Here is a 22,502-nt window from a genome sequence, read left to right as displayed (position 1 = left end):
CTAGGATGCCTCAAAAGCAAAAGGAAAGTATATAGGCAATAGAAGGATGTGCAGACAACGAAGGAACAATGCCAGAAAATAGCAAAAATCATGGATGCAACAATAAAAAGTAAGCTGCACCTGGTGAGGGGGTGCAACAACAAGAAGAAATTGTACAACTGGGGTGGGCCAGAAAAGAAAAATCAAGCAAGTTGTTGGTCCACTGTTAAATAGCTAGTGTGAGCTTTTAACAGGAGGTGCAAAAAAGGCTCAATGGCAGACAAGGTTCTTTGGGTATATGTGATATGTATTTTATTACACCAACTGAAGAGTTGGAAAACTTGTTGTTTACAAGCTTTTGGGCAACAAATATTAATATTAATTTTCTAAATTTCTTAGGGCCCCATGGGCCAGATAGAATAGCCTTGCAGGCCTGATCCAGCCCATGGACCATATTTTGCCCACCCTTGATCTAATACAAACTCATGATATTGTATTATGCCGGTTAATTACAAAATCTAAAAGCCTTTTGGAAAATTTTGGCAACTCACCACACAATGCTACTCAGGCAGCCCCAGAAAGGGCAGCTCTTATACAATTTATTTTGGGAAATATCTTAGCAGGGAAAGGGAGGTTGGTGTGAAGAGGTGATGATCCTGATCTACAGTCATACCAAAACATTGAACTTTATGGTGCAGAAGTATATAACAACTGGAATGTTTCTAAGTGAAATACACTTGGAAGTATTTCAGTAAGCATTCAGATGGCCTATGTGGTGTTTCCTCAAATGGAACATTTCAAAATGCTGCAGCCTTGTCTAGCACCAACCAGAGGGCATTAGAAGACATTGCAGGAGCCTGTGTCTGTGCTCACCACTCCCCTCTCCCCTCATAGGGAGAAGTAGAGGGAAGAAGATACTGGAGAATGCTGGAGAGGTTAGTTAAGGTGGCAGACATCAGGGGATTTGTGGAGATCCCAATTCTACATCCCCAAATCCCCTAGGCACCATAGCCAGTAGAAACATGGACCTGGAAACCCAGTTTAGATGGCTGGAACAACAGCATCAGTAGTAGTTATAAGAAGATCAGTGAATGTACTTTCTGGACAGAGAAACGCTTGTACATGTGATGTCATTAACATGTACACATGATGAAAACCACTTTCTGTGGCTTAATGGCATCACAGCCTACATGTGCAAGACTTCTGGGAGTTTCAAATGACTATGCATCATTGCAAACTAAACTACATCAGGATGCTCTGTCAGCTCGTCCCATGGCCATGGGTAGGTAGGCTCCTCAGAAAAAAAGGATTGGGCCCCTCATTGCTTCTACCTTCAGCAAGTTTCTGCAGCTAGCAGGATGCCTGGGGCCACCCAGGAACAGACTGACTTGCCCCTGGAGCAGCACAAGAAGCAGCAGGAGGGTGGCTGTGTTTTCTGGTAGTCAGAGAAGGTAATGGGGATGGTGCAAGGAGCACTGGAAGCCCGGGCAGGCTACTAGCTGGCTGGGTGCTGCCCAGCTCAGAGGCACCCAAGTCAACACTTCCCCAGCCCACCTTGGCTTCCAATACCCCATGCAAGATTTCTGTCACCTTCTCTGGCTGCCAGCAAACACAGCCACCCTCCTGCCACCTCACTGTGCTGCCCCAGGGGCAAGCCAGCTTATTCCTGGGTGGCCCCAGGTATCCTGCCAGCTGCAGGACTCTGTTTTCAAGCAGAAGTAATGAGAGGCCTGATCCTTGCTGTTGAGGAGCCTCCCCACCACAGCCAGAGAGTGAGCTTCCGGCGGGCTGAGTGGGCCCTGAGCTGTGGGGGCCCCCAGTCTTTCCCTCCATGGTGGCAGGACCCACATCCCTGTCACCTGTCCTCCCAGTTGTGACTGCCCCTACTACAGCTGGTGGGGCTCTCTCATGCTCCAGGCTATCATCAACCATTGTAGCACCTTCACCAATGTGAGCAGCAGCGCAACTGGAAGCACCCACGATGCCTGCATGTTCTGCAATTCCACCCTGCCAGCCCCGGTGGGGAGCAGGAGCTATGTACCAGGGGTGCTGGACCTCCAGCTGGGAAGGTGATGGTTCCACCCCTCCTTATCAGGGACTCCAACTACCTGTTTCTCCCGTCTCTACACTGGCCAGCTGAACCCATGCCAGACACATTTCAACAGGTGCCTGGTCCAAAGACCAGCACACTGGTGGAGTGTGCCTTTGGGCACCTGAAGGGATACCAGTGCACCCTCACCACCTGCCTTGAGGTTGCGGAGGCGAATATCCCCCAGGTCATCATTGCAGACATCTGCGAGGTCTAGGGGAAGATGTTCAATGAGGGGTGGGTGGAGGAGGTACAGCAGGTGGGGGATGCCTGGCCCTGGGAGCACCAGCTGCAGCAGCAGCAACAATGATGGGCTCTCCACTACTAAGGCCCCAGGCATGCCACACACCTGGCAGTGGGGCCAGGGCACTGGGTGCAAGAGGAGCTGGTGGACCACCTGCTGCTGCACTTCTCACTTTAGGCCACTCAAACTAAAAAGCCATTTGGCTCTTTCCCTACAGTTCCCCTGAAAGGGAACTTCCAACTGAATGTGACTGCAGACAGGTCAGAAAGCCACAGAGGCCATAGGACTGCAGTAGGCAGTAATGTTCCCTGGGAAAATATACATGTAAATGTTTAGATCCTGACTAGCTGAAGCTGCCAGTGCCAAGACAATATTGATAATTCATTCCAGAAAAGCCAATTAATTCCATGTTCACATCTCTGTTCTGTAGCTTATGAACTCCTCAGAGATCAGGAATTGTTCATTCACGTACCTTCTCCTTTGAAATGCCTTCCTCCAACAGGCAGAACTGAACTCCAGCTAATGAGAGCTGTCATACTGCTGAGATAAATGGCAAAATTTCAGATTACATCACTTGGGGTGAAATGTTAATTTTCTGATAGCATAAATTTGTAGTAACTTCACTGAAGTCAGTGAACACGCTCTGGAATTACCCTTGTCTAGCAGGAAGTAGAGCCTCCACCACCCATACCTGCAACAATCAGTGGGTATTGACTTCATATTTTGGTGACTATCACAATTTATTATATTTTGAGATAAGCATTAGTCTCAACTTTACCTCAGTCATTATTAGGCCCTCCGCTCAAAAAATCTCAACATTCTCATCATCAGAAGTTAATGATAGCTTTGTGCCCTTTTAAGTGATATGAAGAAAATATCTGATTCCTAGTTGTTCCCAGCTCACATATTAGTGCTATTAAGTATTGTGTAATCATGAATAAAACTGCCTGTGAAAAATGAAAGTCTCTGTCTTAAAATGCATTTTAATGAACCTGCCAGGATTATGCATCTATTATGACCTGCAGCTTTTGTCTTGCTAAACTGTGCCTTGCTAGACTTGCTAGTCTTACTGCTAATTTCCACTGTCCTTGTGAGAACTGAAATGCTTGAAGGGTTAATGATCCCAAAGTTCTTAGCATTTATATATCTGAGATCTAGTGGAGGGCCTTGTTACGTGTTGCAATTTGAGCTGCTCAAACTTTGATGACTGTCAGTTCTAGCTCCAGTTCAACGCAGTCACACTTTAGGGCTAAAAACCATCTCTGACTTTCCCCCACCTGCATAGCTGTGACTTGCCACTAGAAGTCTGGTGAGCCGGGGCATCACTAGCAGCTACAGCTGTGAGTTGCCATTACAAGGCTGTTAAGCCAAGAAAGGCTTCTATACCTTCTCTAGATTGGGGTGTATGAGAGATGGGGGGGGCATGAAGCTGGGAAGCAAAGAGTTAATGGGATAGGGTGGGTAATGAAATGGGAACTGGAAAGGAAATGTGGGTAGGGAAAGGGAGGGGAAATTTGAAAAGTCAGCCACTGAAGGATAAAATAAAAAGAAGTAATTTTTAAAAAAGAAAGCAAAAGAAAGCAAATACTAATAAAAGAAATAAAGAAGAAGCCCTCACGTTTTAATGAATTTGGATTAGGGTATGTGTGTGTGGGGTGGGGGGCTGATTGAGAGTGTCTGGGAGGTGGGAGCAGTGAAGGAAAGAATTTTTGGGATTGCTGCTGCCCCTGCCCTGGGAAGGAAGCCCCAGCTCATGGGGACCTAGTCTGGCCCTCTACCTTGTTCCCCCCTAACCCACCCAGACCATACTCCTGGTCTCCTGGACTCCAGCCAGAGTACCTGGCAGAGCTCCACCTGTCCCTGGCCTGCAACCTGGATGGCTCTGTGGTCTGTTTGCACCACTGGGGGTGGGAAGGTCACATCATGGGGGGCAGGAGGGGGACTTGGCTTGGTGTCAGAACTGCCCCCTGGGCAGTAGAATTCAGACGGTGGAAAGTTTGTCCACACAGCAGGGTGGGGGAGGGCTCACTGACTCCTGAAATGCTGGAGGACTGCACACTGGGTGGTTCATCTGTGGGAGTGGCCACACATTAATGGAATATGAGCTGGATAACCTGAATCAGAGATAAACCTGCCCTAGAGAGGTGTAACTTTAATCCATCTAAAGTGTGCTTAAACTTATTTTCAGTTGTTACTCTGTGGATAATCCAGGGGCTAAGAGCTCCAGGAGTTGCTTAAAATTAATGTGTAACAAGGCCCTGAGTTCATGTCTTTGGAATATTAAGAGGTCAAAGGGAAAGAGATAGGTGAAGATGTGACATACACTGGCAAGAACAGCTTCTCACAAAGGCTCAGCAATACTTTGTCCCCTGATGAGTTGGATGGGACAAGTTCTGTCAACCATCTTGAAAGCTAATGGCAGCCCACAATTTGGTACAGGCTGTACAACATCGTAGTGGCCTCTTGGTATGTACTGGGGCTTCTGGCCCACACTGATTTCCATGTTGCTATGGCTTCACTGCATTCTTACTCTGGCTAGCAAAATTAAAACTAGTTTTGGTATCTGTACTTATCCTGAAACCCCTGCCTCTAGCTGCAGTACAGGCAAACCTTTAGGCAAGCTTTCCTCACTGTTTCCTAGAATCTAGCAGGTGCTTCTTGGTCTCTTTTCAGCTTTCAACAGTGTGGCTTGAAAATTTTCCAGTGAGACTTTTCCTGATAGAAAATGCTTTTATGATTTCATGGACATCTTTGTTTTCAACAAAAATTAAGAAACCTGAATTCCAAGATTGCAAAAAACCCTAATAGTAGAATGTATTAACAGGAATGTTGTATACAAGCCATGGGAAATGTTCCTTCCACTAGTAAGGCCTCATCTGGAATAAAGTGTCCAGTGTTAGTGCTGAACTTCAAGAAAGAGAAGAACAAATAAAAAAGAATCTAGAAAGCAATAAGAGTGGTTGGAGATCTAAAAAAATTGGATTCTTTAGTCTAGAAAACAGAAGACTAGGGGGCAAAAACCTTTAAATACAAACAGGTTTTCTAACAGAAGATGGTGATCAATTGGTCTCTGTGTTCAAATTGGAAAAAAAGAAGAAATTATGCCTTACATTTCAACACAGGAAATTTATGTGGGTTCTTAGGGGAAAAAATGTAATTATGAGGGTACTTAAGCACCCAAGCAGATTACATTGAGAAGCCATGGGATTTCTTTCATTAGAAATCATTAGCTCAGTTACACAAAGTTTTTTTGGGAATGATTTAAGCAGGGATGATCCTGCCTTGAGCAGAGGGTTGGGCTAAGTGCCTTTTTGAGATCCCTTTTGGTCTTGTTATACCTTACATTGTGAGCTGCACAGATGTTGATGGGTGTTAGTGCTAGCTCCAATTTGGAGCAATCACACTTCAGGCCAGGAGGGGCCTGAAGGACTGGAAAGTAAGGATCGCTCCGTTAGGGAGGCACTGACCATCCCCAGAATACAGGACATCCCCTTGATGAGGTGGGGGGAGCCACCAGCTCCCTTAGCCAATCTGTGGTAAGGGGGCAGGGCCACTGCCTCCTTAAGTAATCAGCAGTGAAGGACAGGGCAACAACAAAAAGGTCACATGCCTCCCTCCCTCCCTGGCTGGGAGCCTTGTTCCTCCTGGCTCTGCACCAGCAATAGAATTGTGAGGATAAATGGCTGGCATGTATTTCTACCAAAGAACAGAAAAACAGGACTTCTTTTAGTTCATTCTTCATTTCAAAACAGACAGGAGACAAAGGGTTTAAAAACAGGATGGTCCAGTTGATCTAAAACAGGATGGCCACCCTACCTCCTTCTCATTCCAGGTTTCCCCAATGGCCCAGGGTGCCCCTCCCCCATCCCTTCTGCCTCTTGCCTCTCCCCCCGCCCTGGGCATTACTTACTTGTGGCTGCCTCTGCTGTCTCTCCAAGGGGAGCAGGCAGGAAGGGGTTAACTTGACTGCCCTGCAGCCACTGCTGCCTGGCCCTGCTCTTCTGGTTGGGCAGGCAGGCTAACTCTTCCCTGTCTTCTCCCTGGAGACAGACAGCATGGGCAGCCAAATGTAAGTGGGAGAGGTGAGGGGGGCAGTGAGTGGGGATCTGGAGTGGTGGGGGGCAGTGGGCCCAATCTGGGACAGCAGGGGAGGGATTGGTGGGGTGTTTACAGTATAGTGTAGCTCAGGTGTATGAGCTAGGTACAATGCATCAAGAGATAACCCTGTCCTGAAGTGGCATCACTTTGAGCCACAAAATAATGTGCAGACAATGCAAGAGTTAGGAGCTCCAGGAGCTGCCCAAAATTGCCTTGTAACAAGGCCCTGATTCTATGAAATTTTGAAAAAATATACAATGCTTTTGTATGAAAATGGCAAAAATAAACTATTTTCATTGAAAGCTTATATGGAACTATGAAGGGGGGGAAAAACATTTTAATTTTTTCTCAACAGATAATAAAAGAAAACACTTTTTAAGTTGAAATTGCTTTATTTTTGAATCCATAAATATTTGTTACTGACAAAAGTGGAAAAATCCTTAAGACTCTAAATTTTACTAAACTGATAATATTTTTGTTTACAGTACATATAGAATGTGCTTTTACAAGTAAGTATAACAACAAGAATAATACAGAGAAAAACAGTCAAATACTGCTCATCTTGAAGCTTATTTAATGGTTAACCAAGATTCTGTGCAAAGTTACAGATACAAATGTACTTTCTCATCAGTACTATCATAGAATAAACATAAACTGGGCTAAAGCACAAAAAAGATCACTTAACCCCTCTTAGGAAATGTTTTCCCCAAACCAAAAATATTACATTAGAATTCTCTCTCTCAATAAATTCTTTCTACAAAATGTCTAACTGATGTACACAATTATGGTTGTAAGAAGCTAATACAAGTCATGTGAGTAGAACTTTAAAAATGCCATGATTCTCACATCTCACTGCTCTTGGTGTATAGGACCAGCAGTGAGAATTTCTACAGATCATGAAAGTCACAGAAGAGACACAGAATGTCATTTCTCTAACTACTGAGATTATGGATAACTTTTAGATTTACATAAATATATAAGAACAGAAAAATTCAATTTTCCCTCAGCCCACAGGCCTTCAGCAAGTGAAATGCAGATTTATTTTAGCCAGCTGAATTTAGAACTCAACATGGTCACCTTGACTGAAACCTTAAACCACCTAAAGACAGGCAATTACTGAATGCCTTTATAGTCAGCTTGTAAACATTCGATATACAAGTGACTATTTTCTACGAAACAGCGCAATACACGATTATTGCTAACACTTTTTATGATGACATTTATTTCAACTTTTCACATATTTCCCATAGTTTTAGCTCCCTTGAAACAGACTAGCACATAGAATCCACATTTATTACATATTGTCCAGTAGAATTACTTCTTCCAGCTGTACGCAATAAATCTGAAACAAAAACTAAGATTAGCTATGTCTCTTGTGTAAACAGAAAATTGCTAATTGCTCACAAAGTGTAACATATATTTCCATTCCTGTTAAATATTACCCTGTTTTATGATGACTTTTCTCAACTACTGGGACTATTTTACTTTTTTTCTGCAGCATGAGTCTGTTCCTATATGATCAACACTCAAATCTCAGACTGCTGCAGGTTTCTGATGGGCGTGCTATTGTAGTTATGTGTGTGCAGCTGGAACAGACGTAATCAGGAAACTGGCTTTGCAAGTGGTCAGGAAAAAAAAGGCAGTGGGTAGAAGTTAAGTCCAGATAAGGAAATGAGAGCTTGTATCCCATGGGTAATTGTTTCCCATCCCAACCGTCCCGAAATCCCAAATAATATAAACGCATTTATAAAAAAAGAGCAAAGAGCATTCAAACATTGAAAAATATTGTCATTTTTTTCATTAAAACACAATTTTATGCCTTTAAAACACTTCTGATAATAAATTTGTTAGATTGTTTGTGGTACACTAAAAACAGTTTCCCCTATATATCTCAAGAGATTAAATTATTACAGGGTTACTCAGAACTTCTTGGTTATATTCTAATATACAGAAAGTTTTCTATATAGTTTTATATAGAGAGATATAGATATAGATACATTGTTTGATAAAACTGTGTATAATCCACTGTTGTACAGTGCTGTCTGGTTGTACAGTCCTGCCTGAGGCATGCAATGGGAAGGAAATAAAAATGCCATGTTCACAGGGCATTCTGTTTTGAACCTCTCCTCTTCCCCTACTTACATTCTCAGAGGTGGACGCTCCACAGAGGCTTGTGACTATCTGGGAACAGAATAAGCATTCTGTGCAAAGTTACAGATACAAATGTACTTTCTCATCAGTACTGTCATAGAATAAACATAAACTGGGCTAAAGCACAAAAGGGTTGGAATAGATGAGTCCAGCATCAGATACTATATGGAGGAATCCTGGCTGTGTTCTGCTTATCTCCTCAGTACAGAATGACATGGTGGTTCAGATACGAATAGACTGAAAAAAGAGAAAGTGGGGTTTTGTGTGTCCAAGAAACCATGGGGATTGCATCCTGCTACTGGGACTGGATGCATATGCCAAAGTAAAAGGAAATGGAAGGGTATCTCACAAAGCTGCCGCACACAGTGCACACTCCTATTCCTGATAAAGTCAACACCTGCTACTCTAGAGACTATATTGCAGCACATGTTGTTTTCCTTTTATTCAGACTAGATATGCCAAAACAAGGATTTCTAGCAAACCAATAATAATATTAATAATAATTTGCTCTTCTACATTGCTTAATCTGTAAGGGATTCAAAGCACTTTATGGATATTACTGAATTAGCCCCCCACAACACCACTGTGAGGGAAGGAAGCATTATTATTATGCCCACTTTGCTCACGGGGAACTGAAGCACAGAAAGGTAACAGTGTAAATCACTGGCAAAGCTGGCATAGCTATCCAAAGCCAGGACTGAGTCCTTTCAATAAAAGCCTTTCAGTACAAGAGATGAAAAGAAACTTAATCGAACACAACTGCTTGTACTGAAACTTTGTGATAATTACCAGTTTACCACATTATACAAGGCAAGTCACAGAAATGCGTAGTTTCTGGAAGTAAAGGGAGACTTTCAACGCATGAAGCAGTCTTAAGAGGAACTTCTGTGATCTGTCGTCATAGTATTGGAATCCCTGAAGAAGTTTCATACTGCTAGTTTCCGTGGAACAAATCTTACTACAGCTGCATGAGATCAAAAAGTATGTGTATGGGAGAGAGGGAAAAGAGCGAGACATGCTGTCTTTGGAGGTTTTTATCAACGCTAGGATGGGTAAGAAAGGGCCAGTAATGTTTTTCAAATGGTACAAAGGAAGGCTTTGAAATCAAATGGCTCAGAACACAACACAGAATCTACACAGGTACTTGAGAAAATAATTTCAGTGTCTACACTTTCCCTAGAAGTTGTGGAAGCTGCAACTAGCTCCAGTCTGTTCAAATTAACCATGGTTCTCGGACTGCTGGCAGTTTGCTGAAGGTGAACCTTTGGCATGGGTTTGGCTTGGAATAACTGGGCTGAGGTGGTAAGAGGTGGCCTTGGGAAGGTAGAAAAGAGAAGTCAGGAGATCTTGTGTGATATGCTTGAAAGAAGCCTTCCTTTTTTTCTCCTTCCCTTGTCAAAACAGGATGATTTACTTGGAGTTTATGGCCTCATCTGAAAGAGGGTTTTGTCTCTGAAGGCATGAAATAAAGAAAGAGCATATAGACCAGAGGGACCCTCCTTAGATCCATGAAACAAAAAAATATTTGTCAGCGCTGGAATACATCCTTATCATTGTCTCTTTCATTTTGGGTGTAACTAAACCCACTGAGCTAGGGATTGAGGTAAGTACACCCCAGAAAGCAGTGAGAAATGTAATGGCCTTTGTTTACCTTTGAGCACTGCAGCACAAGTCCCAAATGGGAACTAGCTTTAAAAGCCCTCCTAAGGGGATTACCTTTCCACAGTCAGCCTTGCAACATCGTAACCTGGATGCCTCATAGCAAACCTGTGCATGGAAGAGCAGAGGCAGAGACTAGAATCATCTTGCAACATACACCTTTTGTTTGAGGGTGGCAAACTGAAGCTGAACTAATAGGAATGAGAGAGGGGGAGAGGCAGGACAAGGAGACTGAGGGGAGGCATCAGTTAAGGAGTATATAGGCTGAGGCTGTTAAGAAATGTAATTTTCAAGTGTTATAAAAGAGAAGGATGATTTGCCACTTAGGAACACATTTCAGTTGTTCTTATTCAGCTGTTACATCTGGATGCTCCTCTAGGAATTTGAATGAGCCAAACTGTTGTATTATTTAACCCTGAATGAAACAGAATTAAAGGGTATGCTCCACTTTAGCTGCTATAGGAGGATGCAGATGTAACAATGATATAAAAAAAGCTTATATAGCTATAGCTGTGATCTCTGTCCAGACCCAGAGCAGCAGGTCTAATTAAGGGCCTAGTTACACATTACACTGTGATCTCCTTAAATGTTGATTGGTGTTAATGCTAGCTCAAGTTTGGAGCAGTCACACATTCAGGTCAACAGGAGCCTGTAAGACTGAAAGTTAAGAATGTCCTCTCCCATCCCATTCCAGGCTACCCCTCTGCCTCCCAGGGCTACCTCAGATCCCCCCCCACCCCTGCAACCTCTGGGCCTTCCCTCTACCCTTCAAGGCTCTTCCCACCCCCGAGGCCTCCCCCTCCCTTACTTACTTGTGGCTGCTCAATCTATTCCAAGGGAGCAGGCAGGGAAGGGTTAACCTGTCTGCCTCACCACCACTGCCACTGGAGGGCTGCTGTTCTTCTCAAGGATGAGCCAGTCCCAGAAAGCAGCAGGGGCAATGGTGGCTGGGCAGGTAAGTTAATTTTTCCCTGCCTGCTCCTCTGGGACAGACAGTGAGGGCAGCTACAAATAAGCAGGGATGGGGGGGGATGCAGGGCAGTGAGTGCTGGGGGCAGGGAATGGGCCCAATCTGGGCCAGTGGGGGAGGGGGGTGGGGAGGTGTTTACTCTAAGGTGAAGCCTAGAGTGGGGTACATCTTAGTGTAACATGAGGTACATGGCACAGATCAGAGATAAACCTAGGCTGGAGTGGCATAACTTTAAGCTGCCTAAAGGGTTCTTAAAACTAGTTTCAGATGTTAATGTTTGGACAACCCAGGGGTCAAGAGCTCTAGGAGCTGAGTAGAATTAACATGTAACAAGACCCTAAGAGGAATGTAGAGGAAAGGCAATGGTAGGTTAGCTACAGAGACTGGTGGGTAGGATTCAAGTTGAGTGTAGGGAAAGAGTAAAGAAAGATTGCTAGTTAAATGAGAAAGTATTAGGGTATGTAATTATATAGTTATTCATGATCTTTTCCTGCTGGTTGATCCATCTTTCTCAGTTATAAAATCAACTTGTTCATGGGTGGGAATCTGAACATGTGGCATTACTGTGGAAATGCTGAAGAGAGATCAATACTACCATGGGTATAGTCGCTTGGTGTGGGATGATAAACTGGCCTGTAATACTATGATATCCTTCGCACACACAGAGGTATATTCTAGTTTGATAGTTCTGCAAAATTTATATATGAACTCAAAAAATAAACTCACAAATGAAGGGCCTTTGAGTCTATGTACAGACATTCAGTATCTTATTATCATTATACATCAGATATACCACATGCCCATTTAGGATATTTATGTTAGATATATAATTCATGTGCATGAAATGTTATTGTCTGCTCAGTTAGGATTAGGTCTCAATGAACCTGCATTAAGAAAGGTTTTTTAGGCCATTATTATTGATTCAGTGATAGAAAAATGCCCATCTGGTTTTCTGTAGCCAGTGTTGCACTTTTGTTCAGGCAGTTTTAGCAGAAGACTAATCAAATATTGAGTTCATGATTGTAACTGAAAGGAACAGTTAGACCAATGGAGCAAATTGCTGCTCACTGGAAATTGGCCAAAGCCCTGCCCACTTTTCTCAAGGTGACTCCAGGGGACAGCACAGCCCAGCACCAGGCTGCCAGAGGTGGGGGCTGCAGCCATGCTGCTTACCCTGGGGCATGCTTGGCACGGGGAAAGCTGGAGTGGCTTGGCGGTGCAGGTGGGAGGGTGGTTACCTCCACAACTGGTCACTCAGCATCCCCCTCTGACTTTGGTGGAGGATCAGATGTGGCTCTCAGGGTGAGTAACTCTGGCCACCCCTGATTTAGACTTAAAAACAGAATTCTGAGGAAGTTGATTGAAGTTAATTACTAATAGAAATAAAAACATTTAGGGATAAATTCTAGCTTCCTGAAGTCAGTAGGAATTTTGCCATTTCAGTAGAATTAGAATTTTAACCTTAGTGTATAAGAGTAAGTAAGTACTTGTGTCTTAGGCATTGCATTGTTGAAAAGCTGAAAGAATGGAAATCCTATCCCTCCTTTGTATTTGCAGGAGGGAGACATGGCAAAATTGTGATGAGTGCTGAAAAGGCCTAAGAAACATTTCAGCATAATTGTGCTTATTGACACATCAATCCTACTATTTCCTACACTAAGAGAGCAGATGATTTGTAGGCACTAGTATATTTCTGTTTAATGAGTATATTTAATATAAACAGAACGTTAGCCGAACTAATCATGTCACTACATGTTATAAGTCCTAGTAAAGTTTGCCTTTGAAGTCACTCAAAGGTTCAGGAAGAACAGCTACTTGGCAACTCACTAACATCTTTCTGCCTGGCTGTGACACTTAGCAGCCAAGGGCAATGTCCTCCAGTCACTGAAAGGTTCCACAGCAGCCCCAAGGGCTGAAGTGAGAGATGGCAACAGGGCCCCACCCTGCTATTTCCTTCTGCCATGCTTCATTTCCTCCTTCCTATCATGGGCTCTGTGAAAGAGAGTCTGCTTGTTGCAAAAAACATTAGTCTGAAATTCATAAAAATAATGAGTTTGTGCAGATAAGCCCTTGGAAGGTGCCAACTACTGCTATGGCTTTCTTAATAGAAGCTGATACATGTCAGGAAATTTCTCCACTATCCCTTCACTATATCTTGAATTTTCTTCTCGTGTCAACAACTTTTGGATGGTTTTAAAAACAATGCAGGTGTGATTGTTGGAAAAATCTTTTCAGATGCTGAGTTAGAGGTTATCTTGGCCAACAAGGCCACTGCAGTGTGGGGTGCTGGGGCCATCCCAGTCCTTACTGTTTATCTACAATGCACAAGGTCATATCAGACAGTCACCTCTGTTTTGCTTGCTGTGGGATAATGGTGGTATCCTGGGATAAAGTGAAGTTGTTCCACCGTGTTGTGCCGTCGGGAGGCAAATGCTTGGCGCTTAGCGGAAGTTTGGTTCATACTTAAGGTATTGTATAAGTTATTTGAGGCACTAGGATGGGAGTGCATCTTTGTCATCCTGTAGCGATCTAAGACAGGTGTTGAAAAAAAGACGTCTGTATGAGACAATGCCCGTGACATAGACTGGTCTGCGAAACCCGAGTGCTCTGGGGAGAGCAAGGGGTCTTGGGAATGGAGACGCTCTGCCGACAAAAGCTGTTCATCAGAGAAAATTCGTTCATAGGACATGCTGAACTCCTCAGGCATGATCCTCTCAGGGGACAGCACCCGGTCCTGGGACATAGCCCTCAGGGGCCGGCGGGGCCTGTCTCTCTGGTTGGTCTGAGTCATTTTGATGACATTGAGAGGGAGGGTCCCTCGTGCTGCCAGATCTGGAAGGTGCCTTCTTCTCATGTAATATTCATCAGCTTCTTTGTCTGCTATGGAAAAAAAAGAAAGTGAAACAGCATTAGGTGTAGCAATTCTTCCTGCAGAGGCATTGTGTAAAGAGAACAGCACTCTGGAACACTGCCTTCCAGTGGGCCAGGTAAAGCCTGAGGATGTGCACATGTGGAGACACAGCTAGCTTTTCAATGGACTCATAGGAACCGTAGACATGGCTATAGCTATATTACTATGCTGTCAGCCACGGAACGTTATGGCCATTTGTTTGGAGTATACAGGCATACCTCGGAGATATTGCGGGTTTGGTTCCAGACCGCTGCAATAAAGCGAGTCACGCGAATTTTTTGGTTTCTCAGTGCATATAAAAGTTATGTTTACACTATACTGTAGTCTATTAAGTGTGCAATAGCATTATGTCTAAAAAAAAATGTACATACCTTAATTAAAAAATACTTTATTGCTAAAAAATGCGAAGTGAGCAAATGCTGTTGGAAAAATGGTGCCGATAGACTTACTCGATGCAGGGTTGCCACAAACCTTCAATTTGTAAAAAACGCAATATCTGCGACGTGCAATAAAGTGAAGCGCAATAAAATGAGGTATGCCTGTAGTTAAGTATAATACATAGGCATACTTTATATATACACACACATATAGCCAGGTGTGTGTGTGTGTGTATGTATGACATATATGTGTTCAGGTGACACATATACTCCTACAGCATGTCACACAAAATGCCACTGAGTCCATATTACAATACCATGTGATTTATAGTATCCTCAGATCATTGGAAAATTAATCCATGCCACTGATTACTGTTCTAGCAAAGACACACTCTGTTAGCAAAAGAGGAGCCAGGCCAAACAGCTTATCCATTCAAAAAATGACATGTCTAGTATTTTTGTTCACCAGTGGTCACTCAAGGTATCCCTTCATAACTTTTGTGAGCAGAGCAGTAGGCCTGTGCGAAGTGGCTAGTATTCGCTTTGGATTTGGATTCAGCTGATTTGGGGGACAGTGATTTGATTCAGTGATTCAAATCACTGTCCGGATTTGATTCAGCTGCTGCCAAATCTCTGAACCACCCAGGCCCATCCCCCGCCCACTCTCCCAGCCTGGCAATGGCTGCCCCACCCACCCCAGCTCCCGGCACTTGGAAACCCCCCCACCCCAGACTTATTGGTTGCTGCTGGGCTGAGCAGCATCCTATTACAAAAAATAAGTTATCTATCTATGTTGTATAATTTGTTCCTTAAAAGATGTACCTAGCACTTTGGTTTTCTCCTGTTTGTCCTAGATGATTTGTGTTACAGAGACTGTGCTTAGGAACTGAGCGCACAAACCTCCTTTGTTGGATTAAAAAAACAACAACATGTAAGACTTGAATTGGAGAATACAATGGTCTTTGGGTATTTCATTGCACCCCTCCCTACCACCCCCTCCGAGCAATTGAGGTTGAGTAGGATGAAAAACCTTTAAAAATCCAGGCAAAAACCTACAGGTAATGCCACAATTATTTGAAAGGAAACCCCAAGGAAGAAATTCCCATTGCACCTTCTGGGTGTTAATGTGTTCTGATATTGGGAAATACAGACACCTGTTCAGAGGTATGTGGTATTCTTTGGATGCTAAAACACAGATCTGACTGCGTTCTGTCATGACCTTCATGGTAAAGCTAAGAGCAGGTTGAACTAGAACGCAGTGGGTTAGTCTACATGAGATGCTGACTGCGCAGTAGCTGAATAATACTGCACAGTAGCACATCACAGCACCAACAGTGCTAATACCCGACTGCACAGTATTATTAGGCTAGTGCATAGAGGCATCACTTAAAAGATGTTTGCCGGCAGTACTGCACAGTAACTCTAGTTACTACACATTTATTTAGTACTTACTTATACAAATACTAAATAAATGCGCAGTAACCACTGTGTGGTAGCATTTTATTTAAACATGCTCAGAGTAAGCCTTCTGTTAATGGGTAGTGGAGATGGTTAGTGAAAGGGTGTCAGACTTACATCCCCTGGGCTGCATTTGGCACATACAGCTATGACATGTGGCCTGTAGGACTTGTATAGGGACCTGGAATTTGGGGGCAGAGGGTGAGTGTTGCTCTGCTAACACCCACTGCCACTCTTGCCGCTTTCACTGTGACTGGATCTGATCCAGGAGGGCCCCTCAGTCTATATCTGGCTGGAAGGAGTGTGGTGAGTTTGACACTATTCGTTTATGGATAAAGCTGAGGAGCATTAAACCTGTTTCTCTGCATTTCTTTCACTGAAATTGTCTGGAATATTAAGCTTGCATGGTGTCTAGAATTACCAAGTTTCAGGAGCATGAGGTACTTCCAAATCTCCGTGGATCACCAGAGTTTTTTAGTACACAGGATCTCAGTTTAAAACTCATTCAACACACCTGGAACACAGTTATTTCATCTGTGGAGGACAGCAGTTAACCAGCAACAAGCACCACTAGAATGTAGCAGAAAGGGTGTTTCCACATACTCTGAGTCATTTGTCTGTGAAACTCTTGTCCCTACAGAGCAGATAGGGCTTTATTTTTTAAGTCTGTCATTCAAATGCCCCTTACAATAACAGTAGGACACAAAGCATTTCTGGGCTGGGAGGTATTGAGGGAGACATGGAGCTAGCAAATTGCACAGGTTTGTCAATTGATTATTTTGTGAAAGTCACGACCTCAGAATGTGCTAAGGATAGTATAAAACATGAAGTTTCTAACTGATTTTAACTCATGAAACCAGAAGATATAAAAGTAAAAGGCAGTAAACAGACGAAGAGGGAAGTCTCTTCTTTTGGAAGCCTCTTTACATATTCAGATGGCTCAAAGAACAAACCTACATTGCAGGCCAGTCTGCAATCTCAATACAGTTAGGTGTCTGGGAATCTACCTAGGTCCTTAGTCTATTGAGCAGTCACACAAAAACACAGTCTAAATGCTCACTTTTTCAGTCAGACATAGATACAAATAAAGGTTAAATTTACCTGCCTTCCCAGAAGAGATATAAAATCAGTTGGCGATTCCAACTGATGTAGTGATAATAATAGATGATATATGTAGGCAAGCTTTCCTGCCTCTGTCCTTAGATTAACATGGCTACAACCCTAAACCTTGCAAGATGATATATGTGTTATTTGGTAGCTTGATCAAGAAGTCAGAAAGTCAGGCTCCAGAAACTATAATGCTGTTTATTTAAAGTAACTAGCCAATTGCTCATCAAGGATGATGTGGAGTGGGGGGAGCTGGGGGGAGCGGGCAGGGACAGAGCACCAGCAGCCACCACCCTGTGCCACTTATGTCTTCCAGGAATGGGGGGAGCGGGGGTCAGGAATTGCACATGGCAGCCACTGCTGGCACCCACTGTCCCACACTGCCGCCACTCCGCATCCAGCCCCATGCCAACCCCCCCACCCTGCACTTGACATCTGGCACCATGCTCCCCCCATGCCACTCTGCACCTGACCCTGCATCTAGAGGCAGATTAATGTATACTGGGCAAACACAAAATAAGAGACCCCCTCTACCCATGGGAGCTGGGCTATTGGGGGGGGGCAGGTCCCTTTCCACTCCTGGTGCTGGTGGGGGGAGGCTGGACTGGGATGGAGTTGGGCTGGAGTTGGGGGGGGCACATGCCCACCTCTTCTCCCTGCTCCCTGCCCCCCTGTCCTGCTACAGCCAAACATACACACAAGCAGGCGCGCACACACAGGCGTGCATACAGACAGGTGCATATTACTCTCACTCACTCTCTGCACCTGGGCACACAGACACAAACATACTCTCCCTGCCAGGAACACAGACACATGCCCACACACAGACACATGCATGCACACACGCAGATGGGTGCACACTACTCATTCACTATCTGTACATGGGCACAAACACACTCTCCCTGCCATGAACAAAGACACATGCACACACACTCACACATGCACATGCACTGACACACACACGCACACACAGGCACATGCACACACACACAGACAAGCATTCACTGTATTCACTTACTGTCTGCACATGGACACACAGACACAAACACACTCTCCCTCCTGCCATGAACAGACACATGCATGCACACTCATACATGCACATGGACACACAGATGCATGCACGAACCACTGCTATATATAAATCATATAATTCCAGCTGGAAGAACATTTTCTTTGTTCTGGGAGGCTTATCTGCTAGCCCTTTTTTGGCTATTGTTATCATGTTTGTGATTAGATTCACATAGAACAGGCCTTGCATAAATGAACACACAATTTTTTTACAAGCTTATACCACATATAGGCACTGTGTTTTTTGTATCTGACCTGTCCCAGTGATTTTTTTAGAGGCAACCATTAACAGTTTAGTGGGTCTTTTAGTGTTACAGTAGCTTAACGTGGGAGATGTTTTGATTAATTCCTTCAGATTTTCAAATTTAGTGGTGTGGTTATATTCCCAAACTCACTAAACTTTTTTTTCTAGGTGTGTTTTCATGTGTGATTTTGTTGCATTCCTTTGTCTGGGTGTCGTATATTGGTAATTATCTCAACCCTGTCAGGCTCGACTTGAATCTCTTCTGTGAAACTTTCTCCTAAAGTGTTATTTGTTGCAGAACCCAATACAAAAGGAAATCTGCCAAAGCAGTATCTTCCAAAAGAGTGGTGCTCAATTTTCAGCCTGGATATGTGGATCCTGCATGTGGCAGGGGTCTTGGTCTGTTGACCAAATCCAGTGTGCAGTCAACATTTTGGGTTGGACAGCAAGTATGATCAAGCGTACTGGCTTGGCCCCATGTGCTGGGTCTGGCTGCAAAATGCCTTAGTGTGCTTATGCAATCTGGTAAACCCGGCCATATCAACTAGTCTGCAGGGCTCCCCACGGGTGCAGAAATTTGTCAGTGGAGGAGCAGTTGTTGTGTTTATTGCCACAGCTCTGGAATTGAGGAATTTGGTATTGACCTTAGGGGCCACATTTGGCCCACTGCACTAGTCTTGTCCTATTCTTTTCCATGGGAAGTTGCCAAAACCTAGCACAGTGGCTCCCAATCTGTGGTATGTATACCACCAGTGGTACGCAGACAATCTGTTAGTGGTACACTTTAACAGATTTATTATAATTAGTTTATATGACAAAAATTGGCTGGTGGTACTTAAGGTTGTATCATTTTAAATTGGTGGTGGCAATCTGTGAGAATTTGGGAACCACTGATCTAGCAGGTGCATCCAAAATGAAGAAATATTCTGCTTTTGCCATGCTGCAAAAATGTCTTCTCTAGTAGGTATTGAAAGTGTTCCTGTTTGCTGTACCTGTTTAATTATACCGGATCTTAAAGATCCAAGTATCTTTTCTGTTGGTTGGTTCTTCTATTTTTTTCTATTATATTGAAAACAATCCTTCTAGTTCCTCTTTAAGTTCATTTCTTAAAGCAAGTGGAACATTCCTAGGAGCATGATTAGTAGAAGTGTTAGCATGAAATACTGCCACTCCTATCTTATACTCAGTTTCTCTTTACCATATAAAAACATCAGAAAACTGTTCTTCTACGTTGCTGCCTACTTCTCAAGAGAATTTATTCTTTTTAATTCAAAGCTTCACATGTTCTTAACCCAATTATAAACAATAATTCTTGGAACAATTAGAAACACATGTTCAGTTCACACATATCTTTAGTTGGAATAAATACTCCATTCAAGGGAGGATCTAGGACATTTGCAGTGGCACAGTGGAGCAACAGCTGGGTTTTTTTAAATCCCCAAATCTGGTAAAAATCCTGCCATGTTCCCCCCTGCTCTTGGCACTGTTTCCTTCCCCTCCATCTTCAGCAGCATGGAACCCACCACTGCTGCTGCTGCTGTCTCCAGTGACCCTGTTATGCCCAGCTATCTGTTGCTACAATACATAACCATTCTGGACTGGCACACACAAATGCAGACTTCTTCTCCCAAGTGGAGCAATAAAAGAGTGTATCCTGGACTCCACTCTTGGGATTGCGGATCTGTAACAAGGCATGGAGTGCAGAGGCAGAAACATAGCTACCAGTGGTTAAAAGTGTTAACCTTCCAGCTCAGAGGAGGCAGCTGAGAGCAAAGAGTCACTAACCTGGCAAAAGTTAAAAGCTCCCAGGGAGCAGAGCTGGGAAAGGTAGGGATGGGGTGGTGCCAGTAAATAGTACTGAGCTGAGCTATGGTGTCCTCTCTCTGGGTCTTGAAGAAGAACCAGAACTGTGAGTTAATCCTTTGCTGGGATACAAGCGCAGCAAACAGGCATGCTATCTAGGGATGTGCCAGAGTTTGCGCGGGAGTGGGCAGCGGGGGAGAACAGGAATGGCCTGAGACTCCATGCATCAGAGTTGGCAGCTTTGGACAGAGTCTCCAGAGTCTTTACGTGAGTGGACATGAGGATGTGTTAATGGCGATGATGACTTGGATTGCAGCCAGGAACCCTGTCCTGATGCTGCCTCCCACCCAGGGCTCCTCTGAAGCCTCTACCCAGACAGAGCCTTTGGGTGGGTCAGTAGCTCTCAGGCACCCTGCCTGCAGCGGTTGCCTGGTGGGTTCTCAGGGATCTGGGGGCAGCAGGATGGCCAAGAGTCCCCTCACCTGTCCCACATGTGCCTGGATTGAGGTCCTGAAGGGACAAGTGAGGGAACTCCAGGCAGAGGTGAGCAGGCTACATGGGATCAGAGCCATTGAGGATGAGATTGACAGGTACTTCTGCTCTTTGCAGGAGCATTCAAATAGTGGGATGGCAACACAAGAGGGACCTGACACAGATGGATGGAAGACAGTCACCTCCAGTTCTAGACAATGCAGAATTAGACCCAGCATTGCTGGAACAACACCTCCAGTGCAGCTGGGGAACCTATTTGGGGTTCTGGCATCACTGGGAATGAGTGCAGCAATGGAGAGTGCAGCAATGGAGGCCGCACCCACAACTACCACCAGGCGGGCTGTAAGGCAACAGAGCAACTGGAGGAGAAGATGTTGGGTAATCGTAGTAGGTAACTCTCTGCTGAAGGGAGTGGAGGGAGACATCTGCCACCCAGATCCCACAGCACGGGAGGTCTGTTGTCTCCCTGGGGCACGGATCCCTGATGTCACAGAGAGGATCACTAGGCTTGTCCAGCCCACAGATTATTACCTCATGCTTCTTATCCATGTGGGAACAAATGGCACAGCAGGAGCAATCCAGACTACGTCATGAGTCACTACAAGGCTCTGGGAGCTGGGCTTAAAGGATTGGGAGCTCAGGTAGTTTTTTCCTCTGTGCTTCATGTTGCAAGCCATGGTCCAAGGAGGCAAGAATGCATCAATGAAGTGAACTGGCATCTCTGATGGTGGTGCCACCAAGAAAGTTTTGGCTTCTACAACCACAGAGCCCACTTCAAGGACAGAGGACTACTGGGGAGAGACAGCATCCACCTCACACAGAAAGGTAAGTCCCTTCTCAGCCAGGACAGCCAATCTCTTAGGGCTTTAAACTAAGATCACAGGGGGATGGGGAAGTGCTAACTGGAGCCTACCTGGGGACCAATATACAGGAAAGCTCCACTGACAATGAAACCAAGCAAGCCATTCTTACAGGAGCTGAGAAAACAGCTCCCCTTCAATGCGACAAGTGGCCAGTGACCTTAGTAGAAGGACTCAGGTGCCTGCACACCAATGCCAGAAGCATGGGGAACAAGCAGGAGGAACAAGTCCTCCTACTTTCCACTGGGCACTACGATGTAGTAGGGATCATGGAGACCTGGTAGGACTCCTCTCATGACTGGAGTGTAGCTGTAAAGGTCTACATCCTTCACAGAAGGTACTGGGTAGGGAAAAGAGGTGGGGGTGTTGCCCTCGACATGAAGAAGCAGTACACCTCCTTACAGGCCAATGTTGGCCCCAAAGAAGAACAGCTTGAAACCCTCTGGGTCAAGCTCCGGGGAAGGCGTGGTGAGAGAAACCTAACTGTAGGTATATACCACAGCCTGCCTAACTAAGGGGAGGAACTTGATCTAGTGTTCACCTATGAACTAACGTAGGCTGCGCATGCATGGGACATGGTTGTCATGAGTGACTTCAACTACCCAGACATCTCCTGGGAGGAGTGCTTGGCCAGCTTGGATCAGTCACGATCCTTCCTGACCAGCACCAAAAAGCATTTTTTTGACTCAGAAGGTGCACAAGCCAACTAGAGGCAATATAGTTCTTGACCTGGTCCTGGCCAAAGGGGTGGTCTGGTGACCAACATAACATAGAAGGCATCCTAGGCAATAGTGCAAGGCAGACAAAACAGATACCAAGCTTGAAGTCTTAGACTTCAAAAACACAAATTTTAATAAGCTCAGGTCACATGAGGTCTACTGCCTGCCCGGAGCGAAGATTCAGGATGTGAAGGGGATGCTCCAGTCCATCATCCAGCCCACCGATTATTACCCCATGGTCCTTGTCCATGTGGGTACTAACGATGCGGCCAG

The 22,502-nt window shown here is 44.6% G+C and overlaps 1 protein-coding gene across 1 annotated transcript in view; it reads right to left on the bottom strand.

Annotated features, from left to right (window-relative positions):
- Positions 1-11,263: 11,263 nt before the first annotated feature.
- SHISA6 (shisa family member 6) overlaps positions 11,264-22,502 on the bottom strand; it is a 48,306-nt gene continuing 37,067 nt past the window's right edge. Inside the window, exon 3 of the mRNA XM_019536509.1 lies at positions 11,264-14,070. Coding sequence (XP_019392054.1) covers positions 13,526-14,070 — 545 coding nt within the window. The 3' untranslated portion in view covers positions 11,264-13,525. The remainder of the gene's footprint in view (positions 14,071-22,502) is intronic.

Source organism: Crocodylus porosus, unplaced genomic scaffold (genome assembly GCF_001723895.1).
Source record: "Crocodylus porosus isolate Cpor-Errol unplaced genomic scaffold, CroPor_comp1, whole genome shotgun sequence".
In the NCBI taxonomy this organism is placed as follows: domain Eukaryota; kingdom Metazoa; phylum Chordata; order Crocodylia; family Crocodylidae; genus Crocodylus; species Crocodylus porosus.
Note: the sequence above shows the minus strand (reverse complement) of the source record. Positions and strands in the feature narration are given on the sequence as shown.